The following is a 12679-nucleotide window of genomic DNA, read 5'->3' on the forward strand; positions in this document are numbered from 1 at the left end:
TAATCTACTTAATGTAAATAAGCTGTTTACAAGTGCTCTCATCATTGTGTTGGCTGTCACCCTGAAAACTTTTCAAGAGTCAATCCGGAGTGCCTCCACTCACGCTGGGAAGGAGAATAGCAACGGGGACAAACTTAGAAACGTCCTTGCCTGTAATCCTTGAGATGCTATATCTCTCAGTTGGTTCTAGCAATAAGAACCCAAAACATTGTTAAATCAGTTTTTTTTCTTTGACAGTTGCTGAATCTTTTTAATTAAAAAATAAGTACATAATTTAGTGGCATCTCTGAGATCAGCTAAAGCTAACAAAATGTTTTCGTTGTTCTTAAAGACCAAGGAAGCATCAAAAAAATGTGGTTTTCTGATCTGTTTAGGAACTATGATGAGATCTGAAACAGGATATCACCAGTCAGGAAAAGGCCTTCGAATATGACCTCATCCACAACGTTACATTTCAGGAGGTCTACTCCTGAACCAATGGAAAAAACTTACCTAGAAGACAATGCCACAATCTCTGCAAAGCCTAAGAATCTTTTTCCAGAATGCGATCTCATGCAGATATTAGTAAATGGAATTTAAAATTAAAAGTATTTCTTTCAATATTTTTTCGAAAGTTAAAACTATGACAACTATACATGTATGTATGTATATATGTAGGGGTTTGTGTGTGTATATATATCTTCTTGTCACATTACCTAATTACTGCACAGGCCCAGGTGGGCTACTCAATAAATACACGTTACACAGAATTGAATTGGAACAAACACAGTAGAAATAAAACAATCTCCATATAAAATATCTCTTTAGACTGCAGATTAGAAGTATAAGCTTGGGTGTTTTTTTAGATAAAATATGCTTTCCAGTTTTGATAAAAATACCTACATATGTGTCATTTACTTTTATCTAGTAGATTCTAGCTTATCACCATATAATAAAACTACAAAACTATCTCTGTGTGTTGATTGATGAGAATCTAGATTTTTTTTAAGCTGCAGATTCTTCTTCATTGATATAGTATCCTGAACAGATTAAGGCTTGCCAAACTGTCATGTTAATACTGAGTTAAATTGTGTTTACGCTGTACCAGCTAATACTTTGTCACAACAAGTGTCAAAAAGGATTCAAGACGCTTCAAAGAGACAGCGACACCAAACAGATGCTCTACAAAAACCTACATTGATTACCTCACTCGAGAGTAATTTTGACAAAATGATGTGAAAACAGGCTATTCTGGTAGAGATATTTAATATATTAGGTGCTACTTTTAGCTGCAATCACAAATAAAGGGGAACAGATGACTCTACTATCATAAAAAGTATTGTTTATGAAGTTATTTATTTCTGGTAAACACTGGGTCCTCCGCAAAGAGAATAAGGCATAGTGCTGACCAAGAGAACTAAGAGAAAATTCTGAAGCTAAACAAAGGATATTTATATTCAAAATAAAAAAACAGAATCGAATTAGATTATCACTATTCAGTGACCATCATAGTAATGATGGATTAAAGCATGAATCATCAATTGATGATAAAACAGCTGTGTGAAAGTTTGATGAAAAATATATATTTACATAGTCTCAAAGTATCTTCCCACAAGATACTTATTAATTAGAAAGGAAAATATAGTAACTTTACAGTGGAGAAATCTGGCAGATGCCACCTAAACCAAGTGACCAAAGTTAACATCACCAGTAACAGTACAAATCAACATCATGTGCCTCTTGACAACAATGGACAGAGAAGAATACAATGTCACTGCTATGATTTTTCTGCCAAAAATGTATAACCCAAATCATGAGGAAACATTGGACAAACCCAAATTGAGAGACATTCTACAAAATAACTGGCCTGCACTCTTCCAAAATGTCAAAGTTATGGAAGACAAAGAAAGACTGAGTAAATGTTCCAGATTAAAGGAGACTAAAGAGACTTGATATATAACATGTGATCTTGGATTTTCTTTTGCTCTAAAAGACATTATTAGGACAATTGTCAAAATATTAATCAGATTTGTAGATCACACAATAATATTTTTTAAATGTTAACTTACTGATTTTGAGGGTTGAACTGTGGTTATGCAAAAAAAAAAAGTCCTTGTTTTTAGGAACTACACATTGAAGTATTCAGGGAAAAAGAGCCATAAATCAGGTCTGCAACTTATCCTCAAGTGGTTCAAAAAAATACATGTCTATATACATATTTGTATATGTGTGTATGTATGGATGAATGGATAGATACGTAGATGGACAGATGGACGGATGGAGGATGGATAGATAGGTAGATAGGTAGATGTAGGGAGGGAAGGAGGAATGGATGGATGGATGGATCAAGGAAAGGAAGGAGAGTGGAAGGGAAGAAGGAAGGAATGAAAGGAGGAGGTGGAAGGGAGAGAACAAAAAAGAGAATATTAAAGCCAACGTGGCAAAATATTAACATTTGGGGAATCTTGGGCGAAGGGTATATGGGTATTCTTTGTATTAGTCTTAGAACTTTCCTATGTCTGAAATTATTTCAAAATAAAAAGTAAACTAAAAAAGAAAGTAGAACACATGTACATAAAGAATAAAGTATTTACTAAGAATTAAAAATAATAATAGACTATTAAGTACCTATTATATGATAGAGATAGTTCTAGGTGCTATAGGGACTACACTAAGAAGAATGCACAAAATGCTTTTCTCCTTAAACTTACAGAGGAAAGAGGATTCATACAATAGAATAATCAAAGAACAGTTCAAAAGAGTCGATATATAATTAAATGCTGAAAATTACAGGTGTGCATAATTAATTCATAACAATTTTGAGCCACTGTTTAAGATTTAAAATAATGACAACCCATACCAAAAATATAAGATCTATCATCATTTCTGTTCTTACAAATATGATTGTAAATAATTTCTAAAGATACGCTTATGTGTGCATATAATTACACACAAGAATTCAGAGGCTGAAGACTTGGAAGCAACCTAAGCGCCCATCAAGGGACAAATGGATAAAGAAGATATGGTATATATACACAATGGAATACTACTCAGCCATAAGAAACGATGAAATCCAGCCATTTGTGACAACACGGATGGACATTGAGGGTATCATGCAAAGTGAAATAAGTCAGAGGGAGAAGGTCAAATACTGTATGATCTCACTCATTAAGTAGTAGTAGATAACAACAACAAACAAATACATAGAGACAGAGATTGGATTGGTGGTTACCAGAGGGGAAGGGGGGAGGGAGGAGGGCGAAAGGGATAATTCCGCACATGTGTGTGGTGATGGGTTGTACTTAGTATTTGGGTGGTGAACAGGAGAACATGATGTAATCCATGCAGCAACAGAAGTATAATGATGTACACGTGAAATTTATACAGTGTTATAAACCAATGTTTCTGCAATAAACAAAAAATTAAAAAAAAAATAAAAATGGAAAAAGAAAAAAAAAGAATTCAGAGGCCGAACATAATAAAATATTTACTGCTTCTAAAACTTCTACAATCACTTAGATTTGAAATGCAGGTAGTTTTTCCACCCAGAGTAAGATATCCAGAAAATGTTATTATAATAAAGTGGAAAATAGAAAAAATATTCTAATGCTGGTGAAAAAGAGAAAGGAAAAAAAATTAAAAAGAAATAGAAACAAATATACACTGCCAGCACAAACATTAGCTAACTATTCATACGTGTGACTTAACCATTTCCCACTAATCAAATGTCAACAACCCCAGATGAAGAAAATCCACTAAAATCTTTAATGGAAGCATTCATGGATAAATTTTAGCATAAGCAATTCTGTAAATAGAAGAGGTTAAATAGGAGAATCTGGCATCTCCTACATTCACACACTGAACAGAAGTAAAGCTGGAAAAGCCACCTTGGCCTTTGGCTGCCCCATTTCCCCAACTTGGGTTTGATCCTGCCCTGGGCAGAATATTATTTAACTAGTCACCGTACTGAGAAGATAGGTGATGTTCTTAAAAATGAAGTTCACCCTTCAGCTCACCCTTGAGGACACAGTTTAATTTTCTCTTTCCAAAGTTAAAGCTAGAGAAAATATCACTTTAGCCATTGAATAACTAAGCATTAATGTAAGCACAGCAAATAAGCCTACATAAGCAACAAGAGGCAAACAAGTGTGATTTAAGGTTCATGTACCTCAGATTCCTTATACAAGTGGAGGGGCCCAAGGTTTCACAAGCACTAGGGATAATGAATTTATTTACGATTACTTTGGGGGGTCAGAGGTTGAGTTAATTTTCAGTTCAATTTTTTTCCCCCTGGTCTAATCTCTTTAATTCCATATTTACTTTAATTAGCTCTCATTTGAATTCTCTGATTTTGTAACGTGTGACTAATAATATTTCCACCATGTCCACTTTGTGCCAGTGTGTTTTGTATTAGGAAATTATATGGACTTAAGCTTATTTTACATGCAGATAGACACAGCATACATGGTTTCTCTTTACAACATTTCTCAAACAGCAGAATGAAAAGAATTAGACAGCTTGGGGTTTGAGTAATGACCTTGGACAGGTTACTTAACCATTTTTTGCCAAGCTGAAGAAAATAAAACGTTGACTAAAAAAGGCAAGAAGATAAGATCCAAAGGGAGAAGACGGGAGGCCTGAGAATGACACTATCACTCAACCTTCACCCCACTCCTGGGTCAAAACCATAAGAGGCAGCACAGAACCACCAAGATAGTTTTGGAAGGCCTCCAGGGCTGGATATCTTGAACCTCACGACCCAGCCCTAGCCTAGCCGAGACGGCCCAATGGCACATCTGAGCCACTGCGCCCCCTATTGTCATGCAGGGAAAGCACCACAGCCTTTCTGAGCCTCCCAAGCCTTCTGAGGCTTTTTTCCAGTGACATTAATGTTATTCCCAATCTGTACCTTAACCATTTTGAACTGCATTCACTCTTGTAGGCTCCTGGTATGTCATTTCTACATTTTTTCTATGCCTTGGAGAACAGACACTAATATCCTCCACCCACATACCCATTGAAAAACAACCCAGACACACCCAGCCATATACTATGTTTGCTTTTAAATTATCAATATTCTTTAATAGCAGATTACTAACTTAAAAAATAGTAAAATAAAATAAGCTTGTACTACTTCTCTGAGTATATCTTGTTTTTGTTTAGTCTTGAGTTTTGGAATCATGTTAACATTCTAGATATTCAAAAAATAAAATTAAATCATCAAGGACGCAGGGAGGATCCTAAAACTGAATGCAAACAAAAATAAATGAACCTAACTGTATTTAAAATGAATAACATAACTATGCTGAGTTTAAAAAAAAAAACAGAGGAAGCTGGGAGAAGTCAAGATGGCGGCGTAAGCAGACTCTGAACTCACCTCCTCCCGTGGACAGAGCCAATTTACAACTACTCATTGAAAAATTAACCGAGACAGAACTGAAAACTGGATGAGAGGAACTCCTGCAACAACGGACAATCCTAATTGAGGTGGAAGAGGCAGAGACTCCCTTCTGGAGAGGAAAAACGCCACCTGCACCAGCCGCAGCGCCTCATGGCCACCCGGGAGCAGCCTAGAGGTCCGCAGCCCGCCCTGGAGGAGCGGGGCCCTGAGCCGGGGAGCACCCCCGCTGTGGGCATTTTGTGGACCCAGCACAATCGAGACGAGTGGCATAATATCTGACTTTGCCTGCTACTAAAACACTGGGGAGTACCCCCAGAAAAGCTGGTTCACAAAGAAATTAAAACTGGCTCTTAAAGGGCCCATGTGCAAACTCACCCATTTCAGAAAGCAACCTAAAATCACCAGAAAGAAAGGTGCACAGTGCTTTGGTGAAAAGAGTCTCACCTGATAGGCCCTGAGTGCATCTCGGTGAGAGGTGAGACCTCTCCAGGGACTGGGACATTGGCGGCAGCCATTGTTGTGGCCTGGTGTGGGCGTGCTGACACAGACGCCATTGGAGTTCTCCCTGGGGCCTGTTAGCCCAGGTCTGCCCCACCTACTAGAGCACCGATTTAATCCAGCTCAGCCAGGGCAGGTAGCCCACCTTAGAGACTGGCCCCACCCAACAACAAGCCCTCAGGCAACTTGTGGGCCAGCATAGATTGATGACTGGATTCTCTGCAGCCTGGCAACTGAGCCCACTTGACTGGGGCAGGGCGTGCATAAGGAGCGGGTGAAGAGCGTGGGGCTCCCGCTGTGGAGAGACTGGGTCCACTTCAGGAGGTCGGGGCGCGCACACGGGGCAGGACTGTGTTGACTGTGTGTGTGGACCTGTGGGCAGCAGGGCTAGTCAGCTGCAGAAGACTTGTGCTTCTCAAAGACCCAGATTGGGGGTTTGCCCCACCTTCCAAAGCCTGAAACAATTGGGTACTCCTGTGCATGAGGCCAGCCTCACCCAGCTGCAATCCTCACAGAGCTGACAAGAGACCTAAAGGCTGGAGGCTTATAGCAATTGTAAGCCCCTGAGCCTAACAACCTGCCACACTGGGGGCCTACTCACTTAAAAGAAATACTGCAACACAAATGTGGTATTAAAACTTGCAGCCAACTGAGCTGGGGCTCCCCACACCTGATAAAGACTGAAGGGCCCACAACAACTACAAACAGCTGAGCATTACAACAGTTGACCAGGAGCATAACTCGGCCTACCTGGGCGCATACAGGGAGAGCAAACAGGCCACAACAGAAGGACACACGTAACCCACATAGGGGTCACCCAGGGAACATTGAGAACTGAGGGAAACACACTGCAGGACTCCTAACGCATCACTTGTATAAGGTCACCTATCCAAGAGCAGGAGACGTAGCTGACCTACCTAATACGTAGACAAAAGCACAGGGAAAGAGGCAAAATGAGGAGGCAAAGGAATACATCCAAGTAAAGGAACAGGACAAAACTCCAGAAAAGGAACTAAGTGAAACAGAAATGAGCAACCTACCCGACAGGGAGTTCAAACTAAGAGTGTTAAGGATGCTCACTGATGTGGGGAGAAGAATAGATGAACTCAGTGAGAATGTCAACAAAGAAATGGAAAATATAAAAAAGAACCAATCAGAAATGAAGAATACAATACTGGAAATGAAAAATTCGCTAGAGGGACTCAAAAGCAGAGTAGAGGATACAGAAGAATGGATCTGCGAGCTGGACGAAAGACTAGAAGAAATTACCCAAGCTGAACAGGTAAAAGAGACAACAATTAAAAAGAGTGAGGACAGTCTAAGAGACCTCTGGGACAACATCAAGTGCACTAACATCCGTGTTACAGGTGTCCCAGATGGAGAAGAGCGAGACAAAGGGGCAGAGAATCTATTTCAAGAAATAATAGATGAAAACTTCCCTAACCTAAGGAAGGAAGCAGACAGCCAGGTACAGGAAGCACAGAGAGCCCCAAACAAGATAAACCCAAAGAGGTCCACAACAAGACACATCATAATCAAAATGTCTAGAATTAAAAATAAAGAGAGAATCCTAAAAGCTGCCAGAGAAAGACCAGTTACATACAAAGGAAACCCCATAAGGCTATCAGCTAACTTTTCAGCAGAAACCTTACAGGCTAGAAGAGAGTGGCAAGATATATTTAAAGTGATAAAAGGAAAAAACTTACAGCCAACAATACTCTACCCAGCAAGATTATCATTCAAAATGGAAGGAGAGATCAAAAATTTCCCAGACAAGCAAAAATTAAAGGACTTTGTCACCAAGAAACCAGTGCTACAAGAAATGTTAAAGGGACTGATTTAAGGGGAAAAGAGAAGACCACAAATAGGAAAAATTATCTATTTCCATGATAAGAGAGCAATGGGTACAAATGCACAAAACAGAGGTTAGATATGATATCAAAAACATAAAAGGAGGGAGGAGGGGAGTTAAAGAGTACAGCTTTCAGACAGAGGTCAAACTAAAGAGACCATCAATTCTGTATAGAAGGAGAAAGGAACAGAGAAGGATTACTAAAACACTGAGAAAAAAAGTTAAAAAATGGCAGTAAGTACATACTTATCAATAGCTACTTTAAATGTCAATGGACTAAATGCCCCAATTAAAAGGCATAGGGTGGCTGACTGGATAAAACAACAAGATCCATATATATACTGCATACAAGAGACACACTTCAGACCTACAGACACTCACAAACTGAAAGTGAAGGGATGGAAAAAGATACTCCACGCAAATGGCAATGAAAAGAAAACTGGGGTAGCAGTACTCATATCAGACAAAATAGACTTTAAAACAAAAACTGTAAAAAGAGACAAAGAAGGGCATTACATAATGATCAAGGGAACAATCCAACAAGAGGATGTAACACTTGTAAATATCTACGCACCCAATGTAGGGGCACCTAAATATATAAAGCAATATTAACAGACATAAAAAGAGAAATAGACAGTAACACAATAATAGTAGGGGACTTTAATACTCCACTTACACCAATGGATAGATCATCCAAACAGAAGATCAATGAGGAAACATCGGCCTTAAATGACACACTAGAACAGATGGACCTAGTAGATATATACAGAGCATTCCATCCAAAAACCGAAGAATACACGTTCTTTTCAAATGCACATGGAACATTCTCCAGGACTGATCACATATTAGGCCATAAAACAAGTCTCCATAAATTTAAGAAGACTGAAATAATACCAAGCATCTTTTCTGACCACAACGGTATGAAACTAGAAATCAACTATCGGAAGAAAATCAGAAAAGCCACAAATACGTGGAGATTAAACAAAATGCTACTGAACGACGACTGGATCAACGAAGAAATCAAAGAAGAAATCAAAAAATACCTGGAGCCAAATGAAAATGAAAATATGACATGCCAGAATTTATGGGATACAGCAAAAGCGGTTCTAAGAGGGAAGTTTACAGCAATACAGGCCTATCTCAACAAACAAGAAAAATCTCAAATAAACAATCTAACAATGCACCTAAAGGAACTGGAAAAAGAAGAACAAACAAAGCCCCAAATCAGTAAAAGAAGGGAAATAATAAAAATCAGAGCAGAAATAAATAGAGACTAAAAAAACAATAGAAAAAATTAATAACACCAAGAGCTGGTTCTTTGAAAAGATCAACAAAATTGAGAAAACTTTAGCTAGACTCACCAAGAAAAAAAGAGAGAAGGCTCAAATAAGTAAAATCAGAAATGAAAGAGGAGAAATTACAACAGACACCTCAGAAATACAAAAGATTATAGAGAATACTATGAAAAGCTATATGCCAACCAATTCGACAATCTGGAAGAAATGGATAAATTCTTAGATTCATACAACCTTCCAAAACTGGATCAAGAAGAAGTAGAGAATTTGAATAGACCAATCACCAGTAAGGAGATCGAAACAGTTATCACAAACCTCCCCAAAAATAAAAGTCCAGGACCAGACGGCTTCCCTGGTGAATTTTTCCAAACATTCAAAGAAGACTTAATACCTAGCCTTCTCAAACTCTTCCAAAAAATTGAGGAGGGGGGGAAGCTCCCTAACTCATTCTACGAAGCCGACATTACCCTGATACCAAAACCAGACAAGGACAACACAAAAAAAGAAAATTACAGGCCAATATCACTGATGAACATCGATGCACAAATCCTCAACAAAATACCAGCAAATCGCATACAACAATACGTTAAAAAGATTATACACCATGATGAAGTGGGATTTATTCCAGGCATGCAGGGATGGTTCAACATTTGCAAATCAATCAACGTAATACACCACATTAATAAAATGAAGAATAAAAATCACATGATCATCTCAATAGATGCACAGAAAGCATTTGACAAGATACAGCATCCATTTATGATAAAAACTCTGAATAAAATGGGGATAGAAGGAAAGTACCTCAACATAATAAAGGCCATATATGACAAACCCACAGCTAATATCATCCTCAATGGTGAAAAACTGAAAGCTATCCCTGTAAGAACAGGAACCAGACAAGGATGCCCACTGTCACCACTCCTATTTAACATAGTACTGGAAGTCCCAGCTAGAGCAATCAGGGAAGAAAAAGAAATAAAAGGGATCCAAATTGGAAAGGAAAAAGTGAAACTGTCACTATTTGCAGATGACATGATTTTATATATAGAAAACCCTAAAGTATCCACCAGAAAACTTTTAGAAGTAATAAATGAATACAGTAAAGTCGCAGGATACAAAATCAACATAGAAAAATCAGTTGCATTTCTATACACTAACAACGAAGTAGCAGAAAGAGAAATTAAGAATACAATCCCATTTACAATTGCGACAAAAAGAATAAAATACCTAGGAATAAACTTAACCAAAGAGGTGAAAGTTCTGTACACTGAAAACTATAAAACATTGCTGAAAGAAATTGAAGAAGACACAAAGAAATGGAAAGATATTCCGTGCTCTTGGATTGGAAGAATTAACATAGTTAAGATGTCCATACTTCCTAAAACAATCTATAGATTCAATGCAATCCCTATCAAAGTTCCAACAACATTTTCCACAGAAATAGAACAAAGAATCCTAAAATTTGTATAGAACAACAAAAGACCCCGAATAGCTAAAGGAACCCTGAGAAAAAAGAAGAAAGCTGGAGGTATCACACTCCCTGATTTCAAAATATACTACAAAGCTATAGTAACCAAAACAGCATGGTACTGGCACAAAAACAGACACACAGATCAATGGAATAGAATCGAAAGCCCAGAAATAAACCCACACATCTATGGACAGCTAATCTTTGACAAAGGAGCCAAGAACATACAACGGAGAAAGAAAGTCTCTTCACCAAATCCTGTTGGGAAACCTGGATAGCCACATGCAAAAAAATGAAAGTAGACCCTTACCTTACACCATACATAAAAATTAACTCCAAATGGATTAAAGACTTGAATATAAGACCTGAAACTATGAAACTTCTAGAAGAAAACATAGGCAGTACGCTCTTCGACATCGGTCTTAGCAACATATTTTCAAGCACCATGTCTGACCGGGCAAGAGAAACAATAGAACAAATAAACAAATGGGACTACATCAAACTAAAAAGCTTCTGCACAGCAAAGGAAACCATCAACAAAACGAAAAGACAACCTAACAATTGGGAGAAGATATTTGCAAACCATACATCTGATAAGGGCTTAATCTCTAAAATATATAAAGAACTCATGCATCTCAACAATAAAAAAACTAACAACCCAATTAAAAAATGGGCAAAAGACCTGAACAGACATTTCTCCAAAGAAGATATACAGATGGCCAACAGACAGATGAAAAGATGTTCAAAATCATTAACTATCAGGGAAATGCAAATCAAAACTACAATGAGATATCACCTCATGCCCGTCAGAATGGCTATAATTAACGACAGGAAACTACATGTGTTGGAGAGCATGTGGAGAGAAGGGAACTCTCATAGACTGCTGGTGGGAGTGCAAACTGGTGCAGCCACTATGGAAAACAGTATGGAGATTCCTCAAAAAATCAAGGATAGAACTACCATATGATCCAGCTATTCCACTGCTGGGTATTTATCCAAAGAACTTGAAAACACCAATGCGTAAAGATACATGCACCCCTGTGTTCACTGCAGCATTATTCACAATAGCCAAGACTTGGAAGCAACCTAAGTGTCCATCAAGGGATGAATGGATAAAGAAGATGTGGTACATATATACAATAGAATACTACTCAGCCATAAGAAACGATGAAATCCAGCCATTTGTGACAACATGGATGGACATTGAGGGTATAATGCAAAGTGAAATAAGTCAGAGGGAGAAGGTCAAATACCGTATGATTTCCTTCATTAAGTAGTAGATAATAACAACAATAAACAAACACATAGAGACAGATTGGCTTGGTGGTTACCAGAAGGGAAGGGGGGAGGGAGGAGGGCAAAAGGGATAATTCAGCACATGTGTGTGGTGATGGGTTGTAATTAGTATTTCGGTGGTGAACATGATGTAATCTATGCAGCAATAGAAGTATAATGATATACACCTGATATTTATACAATGTTATAAACCAATGTTACTGCAATAAACAAAAAATTAAAAAAAAAAAAACAGAACTAATCCAAGTAACTTCTGAACATAGAACTTCAACTATTCTCAATGTAAAGAAAAATAAAAGAACTGCAAATAATCTTGAACTCTTCTTAGCAGGTTTGTTTTTCATAGTCGTTGTGTTTAGCAAACCTAAAACTATTTTTATGTGTATTGCGGGACTGATCAAGTGAGTAAATATATTAATATTTTTCTGTGGACCAGGCTTCTCATTGTGGAAGAAGGGAGACACAAAGAATGAGGGAAGGCAAGGAAGAATTGGGGGCGGGGGGGGAGCTATGTTGGAATTGCAGGTATCAGTAAAAACTCAAGACTTTAAAATATATCTCCATCCTTTTAGCTGTATCTATGAGAGTGGGTAAGTATATGTATTTCCCAGCTCTGTCTGCTGAAAAAGTCAAGAAGCAAGGACATTCTAGCAGAGCAATGATCACAGATCTTGGATTTTAAATACTAGTCTCCACTAAAAGAACCAGTGCTCCTTGAAGAAATGGTTGATTCCAGTGCTAGAGCAGGGAAAGTAGAAGATGGACCTGGAACAGCCAATTATGCCAAAAAGTAATAAGGTACTAACAAAAATTATAAGAGCATGTCAAAAGGATGCAGGAAATAGCTTGAAAGAGTTCCTACTGGCCCTGGGGATAATTTGAGCATCAAA

General features: G+C 38.0%; 1 protein-coding gene across 8 annotated transcripts in view; it reads right to left on the minus strand.

Moving 5' to 3' along the window:
- EML6 (EMAP like 6) overlaps positions 1–12679 on the minus strand; it is a 263596-nt gene that overhangs the window by 214775 nt on the left and 36142 nt on the right. The window contains exon 1 of one of the 8 annotated variants that reach the window (XM_058551234.1): positions 5825–5973. The exons of the other annotated variants lie outside the window; for them this stretch is intronic. Coding sequence (XP_058407217.1) covers positions 5825–5934 — 110 coding nt within the window. The 5' untranslated portion in view covers positions 5935–5973. Of the gene's footprint in view, positions 1–5824; positions 5974–12679 lie in introns of those variants that run through there. 8 annotated transcript variants of the gene reach the window in all.

The sequence above is a fragment of the Diceros bicornis genome, chromosome 12, assembly GCF_020826845.1.
Source record: "Diceros bicornis minor isolate mBicDic1 chromosome 12, mDicBic1.mat.cur, whole genome shotgun sequence".
In the NCBI taxonomy this organism is placed as follows: domain Eukaryota; kingdom Metazoa; phylum Chordata; class Mammalia; order Perissodactyla; family Rhinocerotidae; genus Diceros; species Diceros bicornis.